General features: G+C 44.5%; 1 protein-coding gene and 1 long non-coding RNA gene across 2 annotated transcripts in view; one reads left to right on the forward strand and one right to left on the reverse strand.

The window, feature by feature from the left end:
• Positions 1–21762, reverse strand: part of cdc14ab (cell division cycle 14Ab) — a 30576-nt gene continuing 8814 nt past the window's right edge. The window contains exons 11-13 of the mRNA XM_056413969.1: positions 7777–7905; positions 2782–3052; positions 1–128 (exon numbers count right to left, since the gene is read on the reverse strand). Of these exons, the coding sequence (XP_056269944.1) occupies positions 99–128; positions 2782–3052; positions 7777–7905 (430 nt within the window). The 3' untranslated portion in view covers positions 1–98. The remainder of the gene's footprint in view (positions 129–2781; positions 3053–7776; positions 7906–21762) is intronic.
• LOC130193921 (uncharacterized) lies at positions 16540–20737 on the forward strand. Its single transcript, XR_008831727.1, has 2 exons — positions 16540–16667; positions 20035–20737. It is a non-coding gene; the product is annotated as an uncharacterized LOC130193921 (long non-coding RNA).

Consider the following 21762-nt stretch of genomic DNA (forward strand, 5'->3'; position numbering starts at 1 on the left):
GGCTCGTTAACTTCACTCACTGCTGCTTTAATAGTTTCCCTTTGAGCATCCAACACAGGGGATTGTGGGTAATGTGTCCGCAGGTGGATTCTGTAGTTCTAGTATTGGATGAACTCGGACTGAAGAGACTGAAAGACAAAACATGAAGACAAGAGTTATCCTCCGTGTTTATAAGTTACACACCAAGATGAACACACACGGGCTCCGCGGTGAGCGTCTTCCAGTCAGGATCGGAGGTTCAATCCCCGCCTTGTCCACGAGTCCTTGAGCAAGACACTGACCCCAGAGTTACCTGTTCTACAGTGTGTGAATGTAACATGTAACATCATAGGTGACCCCGACGTGGTCATAGGTGACCCCGACGTGGTCATAGGTGACCCCGACGTGGTCATGTGACTAAATAACATGCTTCACACCTGGTCATGTGACATAGAACATGCTTCACACCTGGTCATGTGACTATAGAACATGCTTCACACCTGGTCATGTGACATAGAACATGCTTCACACCGGTCATGTGACTATAGAACATGCTTCACACCGGTCATGTGACTAAATAACATGCTTCACACCTGGTCATGTGACATAGAACATGCTTCACACCTGGTCATGTGACTATAGAACATGCTTCACACCGGTCATGTGACTATAGAACATGCTTCACACCTGGTCATGTGACATAGAACATGCTTCACACCGGTCATGTGACTATAGAACATGCTTCACACCTGGTCATGTGACTATATAACATGCTTCACACCGGTCATGTGACATAGAACATGCTTCACACCGGTCATGTGACATAGAACATGCTTCACACCTGGTCATGTGACATAGAACATGCTTCACACCTGGTCATGTGACATAGAACATGCTTCACACCTGGTCATGTGACATAGAACATGCTTCACACCGGTCATGTGACTATATAACATGCTTCACACCGGTCATGTGACTATAGAACATGCTTCACACCTGGTCATGTGACATAGAACATGCTTCACACCTGGTCATGTGACATAGAACATGCTTCACACCTGGTCATGTGACTATATAACATGCTTCACACCTGGTCATGTGACATAGAACATGCTTCACACCAGGTCATGTGACTATATAACATGCTTCACACCTGGTCATGTGACATAGAACATGCTTCAAACCTGGTCATGTGACTATATAACATGCTTCACACCTGGTCATGTGACTATATAACATGCTTCACACCTGGTCATGTGACTATATAACATGCTTCACACCTGGTCATGTGACTATAGAACATGCTTCACACCTGGTCATGTGACTATAGAACATGCTTCACACCTGGTCATGTGACATAGAACATGCTTCACACCGGTCATGTGACTATAGAACATGCTTCACACCTGGTCATGTGACTATAGAACATGCTTCACACCTGGTCATGTGACATAGAACATGCTTCACACCTGGTCATGTGACTATATAACATGCTTCACACCGGTCATGTGACATAGAACATGCTTCACACCGGTCATGTGACTATAGAACATGCTTCACACCTGGTCATGTGACATAGAACATGCTTCACACCTGGTCATGTGACATAGAACATGCTTCACACCTGGTCATGTGACATAGAACATGCTTCACACCTGGTCATGTGACTATATAACATGCTTCACACCGGTCATGTGACTATAGAACATGCTTCACACCTGGTCATGTGACATAGAACATGCTTCACACCTGGTCATGTGACATAGAACATGCTTCACACCTGGTCATGTGACTATATAACATGCTTCACACCGGTCATGTGACTATAGAACATGCTTCACACCGGTCATGTGACTATAGAACATGCTTCACACCTGGTCATGTGACATAGAACATGCTTCACACCTGGTCATGTGACATAGAACATGCTTCACACCGGTCATGTGACTATAGAACATGCTTCACACCGGTCATGTGACTATAGAACATGCTTCACACCGGTCATGTGACTATAGAACATGCTTCACACCTGGTCATGTGACATAGAACATGCTTCACACCTGGTCATGTGACTATATAACATGCTTCACACCGGTCATGTGACATAGAACATGCTTCACACCGGTCATGTGACATAGAACATGCTTCACACCTGGTCATGTGACATAGAACATGCTTCACACCTGGTCATGTGACTATATAACATGCTTCACACCGGTCATGTGACATAGAACATGCTTCACACCGGTCATGTGACTATAGAACATGCTTCACACCGGTCATGTGACTATAGAACATGCTTCACACCGGTCATGTGACTATAGAACATGCTTCACACCTGGTCATGTGACATAGAACATGCTTCACACCTGGTCATGTGACATAGAACATGCTTCACACCTGGTCATGTGACTATAGAACATGCTTCACACCTGGTCATGTGACTATAGAACATGCTTCACACCTGGTCATGTGACTATATAACATGCTTCACTCCTGGTCATGTGACTATAGAACATGCTTCACACCTGGTCATGTGACTATAGAACATGCTTCACACCTGGTCATGTGACTATATAACATGCTTCACACCGGTCATGTGACATAGAACATGCTTCACACCTGGTCATGTGACTATATAACATGCTTCACTCCTGGTCATGTGACTATATAACATGTTTCACACCTGGTCATGTGACATAGAACATGCTTCACACCTGGTCATGTGACTATATAACATGCTTCACTCCTGGTCATGTGACTATAGAACATAACCAATCAGCAGAGAGGGGTGGGGCTTACAGGTATGGAGCGGCTCAGGTAGCGTCCTGATGGGGCCTTCAGGGGACTGTAGGGCCCAGGGCTCCTGTAGGGGATGAAGTCCTGAGGGCCCGGCCTGCCGCCGGGCGCCACAGAGCCCTCGTACGGACCGCTGTTGTTGTTGTTGTTGACCTCGTGCTGCGCGCCGCGAGGGCCATTACCATAGCGATAGAGAGAGGGCGGGGTCAGAGGAGAGAAGGGGGAGGAGTCCTCCTCAACATAAAGATCAGAGAGAGAGCTGGCCAACCGAGAGCTGGGGGAGGACAGGTCAACATTAATACACACATGAACCAGCTCAAACCGGTTCACACTAGTTTAAAACACCAGTTTTATACACTGGTTCAAACCAGTTCACACTAGAATAAAAACACCAGTTTAAACTGGGTCGGACCAGTTTAAGCCGATTTGCACGAGTGAGCGGTGGAGATTGTGATTGGGCCGAAGTTAGGTGAGTCAAACAGGAAGTCGGGTGAGTCAAACAGGACGTTAGGTGAGTCAATCAGGAAGTCAGACAGGAAGTATGTTGAGTCGAACAGGAAGTCATGTGGGTCAGACAGGAAGTTGTGGCAGGTCTACCTGCTAAGGCCATCCAACCTCTGCAGCTCATCCTGAATGCAGCAGCTCGACTGGTCTTCAGTCTAACTCCACCCACACTGCTAAACTCCTCCTCCACCGGTGGAGCAGCATCCGCTTCAAACCTCACACCCGCTCTCTCTGCTCCACTTCTGCTTCTGCCTTCTTTTACATCTCTCCGTCACACATTACTAACTCGGCTTCCTCTCCTCTCTCCTTGTGACTTCACGTCTCAGAGGGTCCATTGGACCTGCTGGTCTGATGTCATGGCGCTGCTGAAGCCCCGCCCACTCCTCCTCCTCTACCTCCATCTGATGGATCATGGTCTGTTCATCTGGTCACATGACATCTATTGTTCATCTGGTCACATGACATCTATTGTTCATCTGGTCACATGACATCTATTGTTCATCTAGTCACATGACATCTATTGTTCACCTGGTCACATGACATCTATTGTTCATCTAGTCTCATGACATCTATTGTTCATCTGGTCACATGACATCTATTGTTCATCTGGTCACATGACATCTATTGTTCATCTGGTCACATGACATCTATTGTTCATCTGGTCACATGACATCTATTGTTCATCTGGTCACATGACATCTATTGTTCACCTGGTCACATGACATCTATTGTTCATCTGGTCACATGACATCTATTGTTCATCTAGTCACATGACATCTATTGTTCATCTGGTCACATGACATCTATTGTTCATCTGGTCACATGACATCTATTGTTCATCTGGTCACATGACATCTATTGTTCATCTGGTCACATGACATCTATTGTTCATCTGGTCACATGACATCTATTGTTCATCTGGTCACATGACATCTATTGTTCATCTGGTCACATGACATCTATTGTTCATCTGGTCACATGACATCTATTGTTCATCTGGTCACATGACATCTATTGTTCATCTGGTCACATGACATCTATTGTTCATCTGGTCACATGACATCTATTGTTCATCTGGTCACATGACATCTATTGTTCATCTGGTCACATGACATCTATTGTTCATCTGGTCACATGACATCTATTGTTCATCTGGTCACATGACATCTATTGTTCATCTGGTCACATGACATCTATTGTTCATCTGGTCACATGACATCTATTGTTCATCTGGTCACATGACATCTATTGTTCATCTGGTCACATGACATCTATTGTTCATCTGGTCACATGACATCTATTGTTCATCTGGTCACATGACATCTATTGTTCACCTGGTCACATGACATCTATTGTTCATCTGGTCACATGACATCTATTGTTCACCTGGTCACATGACATCTATTGTTCATCTGGTCACATGACATCTATTGTTCATCTGGTCACATGACATCTATTGTTCATCTGGTCACATGACATCTATTGTTCATCTGGTCACATGACATCTATTGTTCATCTAGTCACATGACATCTATTGTTCATCTGGTCACATGACATCTATTGTTCATCTGGTCACATGACATCTATTGTTCATCTGGTCACATGACATCTATTGTTCACCTGGTCACATGACATCTATTGTTCATCTGGTCACATGACATCTATTGTTCATCTGGTCACATGACATCTATTGTTCATCTGGTCACATGACATCTATTGTTCATCTGGTCACATGACATCTATTGTTCATCTGGTCACATGACATCTATTGTTCACCTGGTCACATGACATCTATTGTTCATCTGGTCACATGACATCTATTGTTCATCTGGTCACATGACATCTATTGTTCATCTGGTCACATGACATCTATTGTTCATCTGGTCACATGACATCTATTGTTCATCTAGTCACATGACATCTATTGTTCATCTGGTCACATGACATCTATTGTTCATCTGGTCACATGACATCTATTGTTCATCTGGTCACATGACATCTATTGTTCATCTGGTCACATGACATCTATTGTTCATCTGGTCACATGACATCTATTGTTCATCTGGTCACATGACATCTATTGTTCATCTGGTCACATGACATCTATTGTTCATCTAGTCTCATGACATCTATTGTTCATCTGGTCACATGACATCTATTGTTCATCTGGTCACATGACATCTATTGTTCATCTGGTCACATGACATCTATTGTTCATCTGGTCACATGACATCTATTGTTCATCTGGTCACATGACATCTATTGTTCATCTGGTCACATGACATCTATTGTTCATCTGGTCACATGACATCTAGTGTTCATCTGGTCACATGACATCTATTGTTCATCTGGTCACATGACATCTATTGTTCATCTGGTCACATGACATCTATTGTTCATCTGGTCACATGACATCTATTGTTCATCTGGTCACATGACATCTAGTCACATGACATCTATTGTTCATCTGGTCACATGACATCTATTGTTCATCTGGTCACATGACATCTATTGTTCATCTAGTCTCATGACATCTATTGTTCATCTGGTCACATGACATCTATTGTTCATCTGGTCACATGACATCTATTGTTCATCTAGTCTCATGACATCTATTGTTCATCTGGTCACATGACATCTATTGTTCATCTGGTCACATGACATCTATTGTTCATCTGGTCACATGACATCTATTGTTCACCTGGTCACATGACATCTATTGTTCATCTGGTCACATGACATCTAGTCACATGACATCTATTGTTCATCTGGTCACATGACATCTATTGTTCATCTAGTCTCATGACATCTATTGTTCATCTGGTCACATGACATCTATTGTTCATCTGTTCACATGACATCTATTGTTCACCTGGTCACATGACATCTATTGTTCATCTGGTCACATGACATCTAGTCACATGACATCTATTGTTCATCTGGTCACATGACATCTATTGATCATCTGGTCACAAGACATCTATTGTTCATCTGGTCACATGACATCTATTGTTCATCTAGTCTCATGACATCTATTGTTCATCTGGTCACATGACATCTATTGTTCATCTGGTCTCATGACATCTATTGTTCATCTGGTCACATGACATCTATTGATCATCTGGTCACATGACATCTATTGATCATCTGGTCACAAGACATCTATTGTTCATCTGGTCACATGACATCTATTGTTCATCTGGTCACATGACATCTATTGTTCATCTGGTCTCATGACATCTATTGTTCATCTGGTCACATGACATCTATTGTTCATCTAGTCACATGACATCTATTGTTCATCTGGTCACATGACATATATTGTTCATCTGGTCACATGACATCTATTGTTCATCTGGTCACATGACATCTATTGTTCACCTGGTCTCATGACATCTATTGTTCACCTGGTCACATGACATCTATTGTTCATCTGGTCACATGACATCTATTGTTCACCTGGTCACATGACATCTATTGTTCACCTGGTCACATGACATCTATTGTTCACCTGGTCACATGACATCTATTGTTCACCTGGTCACATGACATCTATTGTTCACCTGGTCACATGACATCTATTGTTCACCTGGTCACATGACATCTATTGTTCATCTGGTCACATGACATCTATTGTTCATCTGGTCACATGACATCTATTGTTCACCTGGTCACATGACATCTATTGTTCATCTGGTCACATGACATCTATTGTTCATCTGGTCACATGACATCTATTGTTCATCTGGTCACATGACATCTATTGTTCATCTGGTCACATGACATCTATTGTTCATCTGGTCACATGACATCTATTGTTCATCTGGTCACATGACATCTATTGATCATCTGGTCACATGACATCTATTGATCATCTGGTCACATGACATCTATTGATCATCTGGTCACATGACATCTATTGTTCACCTGGTCACATGACATATATTGATCATCTGGTCACATCTATTGTTCATCTAGTCACATGACATCTATTGTTCATCTGGTCACATGACATCTATTGTTCACCTGGTCACATGACATCTATTGTTCATCTTGTCACATGACATCTATTGTTCATCTGGTCACATGACATATATTGATCACCTGGTCACATGACATCTATTGTTCATCTGGTCACATGACATCTATTGTTCATCTGGTCACATGACATCTATTGTTCATCTGGTCACATGACATCTATTGTTCATCTGGTCACATGACATCTATTGTTCATCTGGTCACATGACATCTATTGTTCATCTGGTCACATGACATCTATTGTTCATCTGGTCACATCTATTGTTCATCTGGTCACATCTATTGTTCATCTGGTCACATGACATCTAGGAAGTGGGATGAGTCAGACAGGAAGTGGGGTGAGTCAGACAGGAAGTGGGATGAGTCAGACAGGAAGTGGGATGAGCCAGACAGGATGTGGGATGAGTCACACAGGAAGTGGGATGAGTCACACAGGAAGTCAGTGGTAACACTGACCTCCTGATGTTGGAGGCCGTTGCTGACGGACTCCTTCCAATCCTCTTGGCGGCAGCAGAAGCAGAGGATGCTGGGAAATTGGAAGACTTGAGGGGGGAGGATGGGCCCTGACCCCCACCTATTGACCATCTAAAAATGGTAACAGATATTATGATCAATACATGTATTGATTACTGGTAATTATCAGCAAAGCAACTGGTTCGTGAGAAACAACTCAGTTTCAGTCAGTCATGAGTCTTTGAGCTCCTCATCGAACCCTAAAGACCCAGAACCGGAGAACCTCTTGGATGTTTCCTGGAGTCAAGAGGGCACACACACCAATAGGATTGATCCAGGTCAAACTAAATTAGACTCACAAATATATTTCTGACGCACTAAAAGTTAAAAGATAAATGTAAAAAGAGAAAAAGAATTATTTTATAGGATTTAAAAAAAACTATGTGGATGTTCCATTACTCTAAAAAGTGAAGCTACGAAGAAAGAACTTCACTGTGTTTGTGTTCAATAAGCAAACAGGAAATGATCTTCAGCCAATCAGATGTCTCCTCTGCTTCTTAGCCAATCACACGCGCGTCAGCCTCCAGGTGTGTTGGGGTTCGTCAGCATTGAGCTCACATACTTAAAGCCCCATTATGTAGTTTTTAGTTTTTCCCTTTAAGCGCCCCTTCAGTTGTTGAGGTATTTAACGTTTACTTCAGTGTCGTAAATACCCAGTTACGATAGACGCTGCCTCGCATACACTTGTATTGAGTTGGGATCATGTGTTGTCCTGTATTATAATTATTAGGGTCCTCTACTACGACGAAGTCGTAGAGGAACCTATTGTTTTTCAAAGGATTATTATCCTTTGTCGTGTTCAAACGTCGTCTGGCCGCACACCTCAGACCGCAACCAAGTGAAATTTCACACGCATATCAGAACTCGTGAAAAATTTATGCTTTTTTAGTTTTCGTATTTGTTTATAAAAAACTGTCTCTCTAGCGCTTCCTTGAGCTAGAAAGCTAATACTTTTTTTCAACAATGACCGATTGACTTGAAATTTGGTAAATAGGTTAACCTGGACCTGCTCTACAAATAAGTTAATGGTGGCCATCAAATGCGCCTACTTAGATTTTCCGCCATTTTGAATTTTGTAAAAAAATATTTTTTTCACTTTTTTCCAAAACACTGTCCGATTCATGCGAAAATTTCTGGGGTCCATTATTGGTTCAATGTCATCATAACTACTGAAAATCTTGTTGATATCGTATTGCATTCAGAGAATATAGACCAATGAACATTCAAGGGGTGTGGCCTGATATTTGAAGTCACACAACTTCTACATTATTTGGCCTATCCTCACCAAATTGCTAGCCTATGTCCATATCGTATCCCTTAAACTACTTAATTCTTTTCATAATATTTGAACATTAGGGGGCGCTGCAATAAATCCCTCAATATCTGCATTTTTAGCCTTTTTTCATGTTTTGGGCAGTTGTAAAACTGTTAACTCCTCCTAGAGTTTAGACCCGATTCATTCCAAACTTGCCCAGTATGATCTTGAGACTTGCCGTGAAAAATCTTTGAAAGATTTAAAAAAAATGTAACTTTGTGCGGTGGGTCGAACATCAAAAAACACCATTCGCCATAAAAATCCAAGTTGATGTAACTCGCCCATACATTATGTAATCTGCTCCATATTTCTCATATCATGACATGCTGATCCTGAAGACATCCATATGCTAATTTTTAACTATGGTCTTAGCGCCACCTAATGGCAACAGGAAGTTACATGTTTTCTACTTTTATACACTGCTCCTCACAGATTATTCAGATCCCTCTCAAAATATACCAGAATAGATGTAAGACCTTGATAATGCTTCCCTGTGAAGGTCGTAATGACACATTGAAGTGTGGCGAGTCGTAGCATCAGCAAACTTTGATCCTTCGCCGTGAACAAATAAACAATGTAATGTGCTCGAAACGTGACTAAACTTGGCACACACATTTAAAGTCAAATATGTAGTTACCTGATATGATTTGTATGCTTCGGATTGACAATATGGCTCGATAGCGCTCCCTAGAATGAATTTTCGTTCAAAAGCCCAAGTTATTTGCCTCCAATGACGAATTGACTCGTAATTCAGCATACATGTCCGGTTGGACCTGCTCTACAAAAAATATTATTATGACCATAAGCTACGGCAACTTAGATCTTCCGCCATTTTGAATTTTGTTTAAACACTTTTTGTTTAACTCCTCCTAAACGCCTGGTCCGAATCATACAAAACTTGTTGTGGTTAATTATTGGTTCAATGCCATCAAACATCTTTGAAAGATTGTTGATATGTCATTGTTTTCAGAAGATATGGACCAATGAACATCCAAGGGGTGTGGCCTAATATGTAAAGACATCTAACTTCCAAATCACTTTGACTATCTTCACCAAATTGGTAGCCTATGTCCACAAGGACACCCTTAACCTATCTTAATTTTTTCATAATATTTGAACATTAGGGGGCGCTACAATCAATCCCTCAAAATATGCCTTTTTTTCATGTTTTTAGGGGTTGTAAAACAGTTAACTCCTCCTAGAGCTTAAACCCGATTCATTCCAAACTTGGCCAGTATGGTCTTGAGACCTTTGTCTTGAAAAATCGTTGAAAAATTTCAAAAATATTAAACAATTGGCGTTTGCCGGACCGGCAAACAAACGCCATTCGCCATGAAGATGGACGTTGTTGTAACTCGGCCATACATTATGGAATCTGTTCCATATTTCTCATATGTCATGACATACTGACCCTGAAGACATCCATATGCTAATTTTGTATTATGGTCTTAGCGCCACCTAGTGGCAACGGGAACAACAATGGTTTATTCTTTGGCTTCCTTCTCTGAGAAGGTACATCAGATCAACATCAAATTTGTTCCACATGCTTAGACTTTCATGATGCCAGAAGACGAGGCATTTTATGTTTCGTCTAACACTGTTGCCTTGGCAACCCATTCTTCGCTTCAAACAACGAAGGGGCTTTAGAAGGACTTAAAATGCTTGTAACGTAACTAAACTTAGCACACACATTTACTGTCAAAGATGTAGTTACATGACATGATTTGAAAGCTTTGAAATGCTATTATGGCTCAATAGCGCCCCCTAGACTGTATTTTATGTTCAAAAGGGTACTTTATTTGCCCCCGATAACCAATTACCTTGAAATTCATTACACATGTCCTCTTAGACCTGCTCTAAAAAAAATTATATTATGACCATTAGCTCCGCCCACTTTGATTTTGCGCCATTTTGAATTTTGTAAAAAACACATTCTTTTCAACTCCTCCAAAACGATAGTTGTGATTCATACACGACTTGTTGTGGTTCATTATTATTTCAATGCAATCAAAAATCTTTAAAACATTGTTGATATCTCATTGCGTTCAGAGAATATGAACAAATGAACATCCGAGGGGTGTGGCCTGATATTTAAAGACACCTAACTTCCAAATCAATGGGCCAATCCTCACCAAATTACTAGACTGTTCACATGACATCCCTTAACCCTTGTGTTGCCTTAGGGTCATTTTGACCCGAATCAATATTACACCCTCCCCCCGCCTTAGGATTAATTTGACCCCATTCAATATTTAATGTCGGTGTTCTTTCGGTAGTCAACAAACAAACATAAAGTGCCTCACACTTAAACTTGGAAAACAATATTAATTCTAATAATTTTCTGGAGGTTTTAATTGCTGGCGTCAAATTGAACCCAAAGGGTAAAATATGTTAGTAAATATAAAGGTAACAGGAGGGTGAAACATTGAATCGGGTCAAAATGACCCTAAGGCAACACAAGGGTTAAAGTACCCTAATTATTTCAGAATATTTGAACATTAGGGGGCGCTACAATCAATCCCTCAATATATGCCTTTTTTGCATTATTTTCTCACATTTTGGGGGGTTGTTAAACAGTCAACTCCTCCTAGAGCTTAAATCCGATTCATTCCAAACTAGGCCAGTATAGTCTTGAGACCTTTGTCTTCAAAAATCTTTGAAAGATTTTAAAAATATTAAAGTTTGTGCGTTCTCCGGACCGGCAAAGAAACGCCATTCGCCATTAACATGTAAGATGATGTAACTCGTCCATACATTATCCAATCTGCTCCATATTCCTCGTATGTCATTACATAATGACCGTGAAGACATCCATATGCTAATTTAAAATTCTAGTCATAGCGCCACCGATTGGCCAAAGCAAATCAGCCTAAAAAGCATCACATTCACATTATTAGGGCTGCAACAACGAATCGATAAAATCGATAAAAATCGATTATTAAAATAGTTGGCAACAAATTTCATTATCGATTCGTTGTGTCGCGCGATTATTACGGCGCTCAATAAGTCACGGAGTATAAACAAAGTTGAGTTGAGCGCAGAGCGGCGCAGGAGAAACCAGAGCGGAGGGAGAGGAGAGAACGCTGCGTTGTGAGAGCCAATCAGCGCTGAGCTGCTCCGCTGTTGATGAATCTAATTGGCTGCTGCTGCTCACGTGGCGCTGGATGCGGAAGTCCTTCACGTCGTCGGAGACATTCACGGAGATAAGTGCGCCAACGGGTGACGTCATGAACCCAGACACCAGGGCGCTACATGCATAGACGGATTAAGAAACCACGGGCCCCTGGGCCTGGACGTGTCAAGGCCCCCCCCCCCCCTTCCGCAAAAATACAATAAAGGTTTTTTTAAAAATTAAAAATAAAAATAATAAAAAACCTTATCGTGAACTTGCCTGTCTCCAGTTTACTAACTTTAAATATTCGATAGTTGTAACTAGTGTTGTCAGTTTAACGGTGTTAACGCAAACCCATTTTAACGCCGTTCATTTTTTTATCGCGAGTTTACCGCGAGATATTTTTTTTAATAAACTGTTCAAAATAGTTTTTTTAAGCTCATGTAAGGAATCTCACTTGTCCCAGTTAAGGCCTACCAGTAAAACCTATTTAAAGGAGCATACAGTGAAATGTTATGATGTGTTATGATTGAGGGGCTCCATTCAGACAGATCAGGGGTGGATAACATCATAATGGGGTCTTCATGAAGAACAACTTTACAGAAATACATAAACAGCGCATTTGTGTGTGTTGGGGTGCTTAGACAGAGCTCTACTGCTATTGTTTTGCACTTGCTTTTTGGATTTCTCCCTACAGAGTTGAAGGGCCCATATTGCATGGAGTACTCAGCTCCTCTAAAGTCCTCTAGATAAACTGAGGGGATAAACACTCACTTGAAAGGTATCATGATGGTTTCTTTCTTGTGACATCTTCAAAGTGAATGTTTAGGCTATTCTTTAGTTTCTCAGTCGGACTATTGGGGCCCTGTTACTGACATGAATGACTTAAGCCTAGCATATACCGGCCATGGCGCATCGTGTCATATCATCATATTCATATCAATACAATGTTAATAACAGCGACGCCACTCGGAGGTTCAGGCCAGGGGCCCCTGAGCTCAGGGCCCCCTGAGCTCACGGGCCCCCTGAACTCACGGGCCCCCTGAGCTCACAGGCCCCTGGTGCCGGTAGTCTCGTTGGGTAATCCATCCCTCAGGAGGACTATTGGGGCCCTGTTACTGACATGAATGACTTAAGCCCAGCATATACCGGCTACGGCGCATCGTGTCATATCATCATATTCATATCAATACAATGTTAATCACAGCCGTCAGCGACGCTGGAGGCTCAGGCCCAGGGGCCCCCTGAGCTCATGGGCCCCTGGGCCTGGGCCCGGTAGACCCGTTGGTTAATCCATCCCTGGCTACATGTCACGACGTGTGTGGCATTTCCACAAGAGTAGAAACGTGAAAAGCATATTTTATTTATTCGTGGCGGGATAGCGGAAATATTTTCATGGAGAAAAGCATAATAATAATAATAATTAATAATAAAGCAAAGCAAGCAGCAGCTCTTCTCTTCCTGCTTCCTTTCGTGGGGCCAGCGCCGGGTGCTGGCGGGAGCGGCCGCCGCCGGCCGAGGGCGTTTGGGGCGTTGGGGTGATGCGACACTGATTTTACTTTATTCGGTGGCGCTTTGACTCTAGCGAAAAAGGCTTGTTGATATCCTCAGGCCTTGAATTCTACGAAGCATGAGAAGTTTGGAGCAGATTTGAGCGAGTCCAGGGTTAGCAGCAGGGGACGCTGTGACAATGTGAACATATACATGCATCATGTGTATCCATGTGAAGTCTAGACCTTGTCATGTGAGCAGATTTGAGCGAGTCCAAGGTTAGCAGCAGGGGACGCTGTGACAATGTGAACATATACATGCATCATGTGTATCCATGTGAAGTCTAGACCTTGTCATGTAAATTACATGTGAATGTGATTCAACGTGTCGCAGCTCCACAGGGAAGCATCATCGAGGTCTTAGGTCTATTCTGGTATATTTTGAGAGCGATCTGAATAATCTGCGAGGAGCAGTGTATAAAAGTAAAAAACATGTAACTTCCTAGTGCCACTAGTTGGCGCTAAGTCCAGAAAAAAAAATTAGCATATGGATGTCTTCAGGGTCATTATGTCATGATGTATGAGAAATATGGAGCAGATTCCATTATGTATGGCTGAGTTACAACAACGTCAATTTTCATGGCGAATGGCGTTTCTTTCCGCCAAAAAAATTAGCATATGGAAAAATTAGCATATGGATGTCTTCAGGGTCATTATGTCATGATGTATGAGAAATATGGAGCAGATTCCATTATGTATGGCTGAGTTACAACAGCGTCAATTTTCATGGCGAATGGCGTTTCTTTCCAGAAAAGAAAATTAGCATATGGAAAAATTAGCATATGGATGTCTTCAGGGTCATTATGTCATGATGTATGAGAAATATGGAGCAGATTCCATTATGTATGGCTGAGTTACAACAACGTCAATTTCATTTTCGAATGGCGAATTTCTTTGCCGGTCTGGCAAACGCACATAGTTTAATATTTTTGAAATCTTTCAAAGATTGTTCAAGACAAAGGTCTCAAGACAATACTGGCCAAGTTTGGAATGAATCGGGTTTAAGCTCTAGGAGGAGTTAACTGTTTTACAACCCCTAAAAACATGGAAAAAGGCAAAAAAGGCATATTTTGAGGGATTGATTGTAGCGCCCCATAATGTTCAAATATTATGAAGACATCAAGGTAGGTTAAGGTGTCCTTGTGGACATAGGCTACAAATTTGGTGAAGATAGACCAAGTGATTTGGAAGTTATTTGTCTTTACATATTAGACCACACCCTTGGATGTTCATTGGTCCATATCTTTTGAAACAATGACATATCAACAATCGTTCAAAGATTTATGATGGCATCGAACCGATAATGAACCACAGCAAGTTGTGTATGATTCGACGAAGCGTTTCAGAGGAGTTAAACAAAAGTGTTTTTAACAAAATTTAAAATGGCGGAAAAGTAGGCGGAGCTTAGGGGTCTGAGAGGGCTTGTAGAGCAGGTCAATTCTGACCTCTGGACCAAATCTCAAGTCAATCCGTCATCGGGGAAGAAAACTATTGCTACGAAAAGAAAGTTTGTAGGGGCGCTATAGAGCCATTTCTTTATGTACTAATGGAAAACTCAATAATATGAAAATTTTCACCAGTCTGCTTCTGCATGTGGAATTTAAGTCTGCTGGGGTGCGGATGCGGACAGTCGACGTTTCTTGCGGACCGAGAATAATCCTTTCAATAACAATAGGTTCCTCTACGACGAAGTCGACGAGGACCCTAATCATCATTTATTTTATATAGCGCTTCTCTAGACACTCAAAGTCGCTTTACAGTTCAGAGTCCAGGAGTCACACACAGTCGTCCCGGTGGTGGAGCTACATCAGGAGCCACAGCTGCCCTGGAGCAGACTGATGGAAGCGTGGCAGCCAATCAACGCCTACGGCCCCTCCCCCAATCAGCGCCTACGGCACCTCCCCCACCACCAACATTCATTCACATCCATACGAACCGGGGTGAGGCTGCGGGGCATGTCTTTATGATGGTGGGGGAAACAGGAGGAGCCGGAGGAAACCCACGCAGGCACGAGGAGAACACGAGAACAAGAAGAGAACACGAGGAGAACAAGAGGAGAACAAGAGGAGAACACGAGGAGAACAAGAGGAGAACACGAGGAGAACACGAGAACAAGAGGAGAACACGAGAACAAGAGGAGAACACGAGGAGAACACGAGAACAAGAGGAGAACACGAGGAGAACAAGAGGAGAACACGAGAACGAGGAGAACACGAGGAGAACAAGAGGAGAAGAGAACACAAGGAGAACATGCAAACTCCACACAGAAAGGACCTGGAATGACCGGGATTGGAACCCAGGGCCTTCTTGCTGTGAGGCGACAGTGCTAACCACTGAGCCACCGTGCTGCCCTAAGCATAAGCCACGACGCCATTCGCTGTGAGCGCTGCGCGTGCAGACAACATTTAACGGAGCAGCGTGCGCTCTGATCGCTCTTTTAATGAAGTATCGCTACTAAAAATATGCTAAATCACATCGTTTTTAACGTACGGGTACTTTGTTAGCATCGCTACACCGTGCAGCGTGACAGCAGCAGATGTAGCGGACTAACATTCAAGCTAACCTAACTTCCCAAACGCTGTGGACATCTGAACGCTGATTGGCCGAGACGCGACACGTCTCATCAAAGATGTTTTATTGTGAAGAGCACGACTTCACATTTTTCCGCCTCACTGCAATCTCAACGGCAGCGGCCAGGTGAACACAATAATAAATCGTAACGTCTCTGGTATTGTTCAGGGGGCGGGGCCACATGGGGACCACTGCTCAGGAGAGGAGAGCTGTCAGTCTGTTTGTGACGGTTCATCACCATGGTGACCAGTGAACAGGTTCATCACCATGGTGACCAGTGAACAGGGTTCATCACCATGGTGACCTTACTTCCTGATGGCGCCGCGGACGGCCGCCTCGGTGCGTTGGTGCGCGATGTTTTTTGTTGTTTTCGTCTTAAATACTGTTTTCTGCTGTGATTCCCGGAGCTCTTTCACCAGAGAAGAGCTCATGAACATCAGGGGAACAACTCCAGCGGATTTATTTCCAACGTTTTTAACTTCTGTGGAGTTACTGGACATTTTTGTGAAAGGTGTGCTCACCTTCGCTCACGCGGTGAGACGCCGTTGGAAACGTTCAGGGCGCTTACGGCTACGAAACGGGATCTCGTACAGCGCTGCCGGGCATATTTCTCTCAATGTCCGCTCACTGTGCAACAAACTGGACGAACTCCAGCTGCTGGTGGGAGAGACAGAGACTTCTCCTCATCCTCCGTCCTGTGTTTTACGGAATCATGGCTAAGTGGATCGATAACAGATTCTGCGCCCAGCTCGCTGGCTTCCAGCTGTTCGAGCGGACGGGACACGGAGCTCTCCGGAAAACAAAGGGTGGAGAATCTTCTACCTCAACAACGGCTGGTGCAACGACGTAACGGTGATTCTACAGCACTGTTCGCCGGACCTGGAATCTTTTATCATTCACTGCAAACCCTTCTCCCCCGTGAGTTCGCATTCATCCTGGCGGAGTTTACATGCCGCAGGAACGTGCAAGAGGCACAGCGGACCTCGCTGAACAGATACGGTGTGTGGAGCGGACCTTCCCGGACTCTTTAGTTATTGTACTCGGGATTTTAACAAAGGAAACCTCAGCCACGAACTTAAATATAGACAGTTAATTAAATGCCCTACCAGAGAGAAGAGCATTCTGGACCACTGCTACACAACAATCAGCAGGGCCTATCACGCCGTCCCTCGAGCTGCACTGGGAAACTCTGACCACGTCATGGTTCATCTGATTCCCTCATACAGGCAGAGACTAAAGCTCTGCAAACCTGTGGTGAGGAAGTTCAAGAAGTGGACCAGTGAGGCTCTGGAGGATCTACGGGCGTGCTTGGACTGTACTGACTGGGATGTCTTCAGGACTGCTACCAACAGCCTGGATGAGTACACAGAGGCTGTAACTTCCTACATCAGCTTCTGTGAGGACAGCTGTATTCCATCCAGCTCCAGGGTGAGTTATAACAACGACAAACCCTGGTTCACAGCGGAGCTCAGGAAGCTAAGACTGCAGAAGGACCAGGCATTCAGGAGTGGGGACAAGGACCTGTACACAGAGTCCAAATACAGGTTTAGCAAGGCGGTGAGAGATGCTAAACGTCTGTACTCTGAGAAACTGCAACAGCAGCTCTCAGCAAACGACTCTGCTTCTGTCTGGAGAGGCTCAGGCAGATCACCAACTACAGGCCCAAATCACCCCACTCCATGAACAATGTGCTTCTGGCAGACGAGCTCAATGAGTTCTACTGCCGCTTTGAAAGACAATGGAGCAGTCCTGAGACAATCCCCACAGCCCCATCAACAAGCCACAGACCATCAGCCCACCCTCCCCAGCCCATCAGGGGCTCACACCTCTGGAGCACCCTCCATCAACTCAGCGACGACCTCGTCATCCTGGAGAGCCGTCAACAGGCTGTTTAAAAGCAGAACCCCGCAGCAGCGGGCCCGGACTCCGTCTCCCTCCACCCTGAAGCACTGTGCTGACCAGCTGTCTCCGTGTTCACCGACATCTTCAACACCTCCCTGGAGACATGCCACGTTCCAGCCTGCTTCAAGGCCTCCACCATCATCCCCGTCCCCAAAAAACCCAAGATCACAGGACTCAATGACTACAGGCCCGTCGCTCTGACCTCTGTGGTCATGAAGTCCTTTGAACACTGGTCCTGTCACACCACAAGACCATCACCGACCGACTCCTGGACCCACTGCAGTTCGCCTACAGAGCCAACAGGTCTGTAGACGATGCAGTCAACATGGCCCTTCACTACATCCTCCAGCATCTGGACTCCCCAGGAACCTACGCCAGGATCCTGTTTGTGGACTTCAGCTCTGCTTTCAATGCAATCATCCCGTCCCTGCTGCAGGACAAGCTCTCCCAGCTGCACGTGCCCGACTCCACCTGCAGGTGGATCACAGACTTCCTGACCGACAGGAAGCAGCACGTGAGGCTGGGGAAACACGTCTCAGGCTCCCGGACCACCAGGTTCCCCCCAAGGCTGTGTTCTTTCCCCTCTGCTGTTCTCCCTGTACACCAACAGCTGCACCTCCAGTCACCAGTCCGTCAAGCTCCTGAAGTTTGCGGATGACACCACCCTCATTGGGCTCATCTCTGGTGGGGACGAGACCGCCTACAGGTGGGAGACTGACCACCTGGTGACCTGGTGCAGCCAGAACAACCTGGAGCTCAACGCTCTATAGACAGTGGAGATGGTTGTGGATTTCAGGAGGAATGCAGCCCCACCCGCCCCTCTCATCCTGTGTGACTCCCCCGTCGACGCTGTGGAGTCCTTCCGCTTCCTGGGCTCCATCATCACCCAGGACCTCAAGTGGGAGCTGAACATCGGCTCCATCACCAAGAAGGCCCAGCAGAGGATGTTCTTCCTGAGGCAGCTGAGGAAATTCAACCTGCCAGGGAGAATGATGGTACACTTCTACACGGCCATCGTTGAGTCCATCATCTGCTCCTCCATCACCGTCTGGCACCCTGCAGCCACAGCCAAAGACAAGCGCAGGCTGCAGAGCATCATCCGCTCGGCCGAGAGGGTTATCGGCTGCAATCTGCCTTCCCTCCAGGTCCTGTTCACTTCCAGGTCACTGAAGCGGGCCAGAAAGATTGTCGCTGACCCCTCCCACCCTGGACACTCCCTGTTCGAGTCCCTCCCCTCGGGGAGGAGGCTGCGGTCCATCAGGACAAAGACCTCCCGCCACACCAAAAGTTTTTTCCCGTCGGCAGTCGGGCTCATCAATGGAACCCGGGACTGACTGACTGTCACCCCCAGGACTACCTTCCTCTCTCCTCCTTCTTCCCGCTCCTTCCTCTTCTTCCTCCTCCTCCCTCTTCCTCCCACTCCTCCTCCCTCCTCCTTCTTCTTCCCTCCTGGAGGCCTCCTCCACACACGTCACTTTAACATGCACTTTAACTTGAGGCCTCCTCCACACACGCCACTTTATTTACATGTACTTTAACTTAAACACACGCCACGCGTAACATACACTTTTAACTAAAACACACCACTTGAAGCACACACCCAAACACTTTCACATTATTTGTTGTCTTTCTGTCGTGTTGATTGTTGTTTGTTTGTCATGTCCAAATGTTGCACCTTCCGCCAAAAAAAATTCCTCGTTTGTGTAAACATTCCTGGCAATAAAACTGTTTCTGATTCTGATTCTGAACAGGTTCATCACCATGGTGACCAGTGTACAGGTTCATCACCATGGTGACCAGTGAACAGGGTTCATCACCATGGTGACCAGTGAACAGGTTCATCACATGGTGACCAGTGAACAGGTTCATCCACATGCTGACCAGTGAACAGGTTCATCACCATGGTGACCAGTGAACAGGTTCATCACCATGCTGACCAGTGAACAGGTTCATCACATGGTGACCAGTGAACAGGGTTCATCACCATGGTGACCAGTGAACAGGTTCATCACCATGCTGACCAGTGAACAGGGTTCATCACCATGGTGACCAGTGAACAGGTTCATCACATGGTGACCAGTGGACAGGTTCATCACCATGGTGACCAGTGAACAGGTTCATCACCATGGTGACCAGTGGGTCTCCAGGACCTTTCCATGACTTTAAACCAAATTTCCATGATTAAACATTTTGTGAAAACTCTGTCTATACGTGACAAAGTGAGAAGATGTAGTGTTTAAAATAACAATGAGAATTCCAAAGCATACCGTATATATACCGTGTAAATTAACATTTGAATAAAACAAATTTTCATTACTTTTCCAAATATTTTGGGATTTTATTTTTTTCAATTACTTTTCTAGGCCTGCTAATAGCCATTTAAAAATTCCATGACTTTTCCAGGTTTTCCATGACCGTACGGACCCTGTTTTGAATAAAGGGTTCAAAATTAAAGTTTTTTTGTTTTTTTATCCGATTAATCGATAAAATAATCAACCGATTATCAAAATAATCGTTAGTTGCAGCCCTAATTCACATGTAATTTACATGACAAGGTCAAGACTTCACGTGGATACACATGATGCATGTATATGTTCAAATTGTCACAGCGCCCCCTGCTGGCAACCCTGGACTCGCTCAAATCTGCTCCAAACTTCTCATGCTTCGTAGAATTCACGGCCTGAGGATATCAACAAGCCTTTTTTCACTCAGAGTCAAAGCGCCACCGACTAGCAAAGTAAAATCAGTGTCGCGTGACAAACGGTCAAACGTCCGAACGCCGTGCATGCGCTCGGCGAGGGCGGCGTCGGCGGCACCCCCGACGTGCGAAGCGGGAAAGAGGACCCGTTCATCGCTGCTTGCAGCTTTAATTATTATTATTATTGTTATTATTTGTACGTGTCACGGGTTATAAAAGGTGACTAGGGGGAGGTGACGCGAGGGTTTTTTGTTTGGAGAGCGGACTCAGGACGGCAGCAATCCGACGACTGTTTCTATTTTGGATTTATATCAACGGGCGGGATCACTAATAGAAGACTGCGCAGGAACACTGAACTGGGCCAGCACCGACGGACTAGGGTGAAGTAGCGCGGGGATTGAACGCGGCGGCGCCGCCACGTTTCCGCCTGGTCGGTCAGCTGTTTGCCGGCTTTTGGGGGGAGGGGGGGGGGTGTGTGCGTGCAGTCATTTACTTTTGTTTTGGTCGACTGCAAAGACTTTGGGACTGTCGGGATCCGGGGATTATACTTCGTTTTGAGTGGGTTTGATTGTTTGTAGTGGATGTGTTCATTTTGGGGGCTTGCAGATGCATTGAATTTAATTTAATAACATTTGGGTTTCCGCATATCGACTGTGTGTTTTTCTTTTACGACCATTTGAGCAGAGTTAACACAAGAACTCGCAGTATTATACTTTTTCCCCTTGATTGAGTTGCAAAGGGCGAATGAAACAACATAACCAAAAGAATGACAACATTTAGT

This window comes from Pseudoliparis swirei, chromosome 5, assembly GCF_029220125.1.
Source record: "Pseudoliparis swirei isolate HS2019 ecotype Mariana Trench chromosome 5, NWPU_hadal_v1, whole genome shotgun sequence".
NCBI lineage: Eukaryota > Metazoa > Chordata > Actinopteri > Perciformes > Liparidae > Pseudoliparis > Pseudoliparis swirei.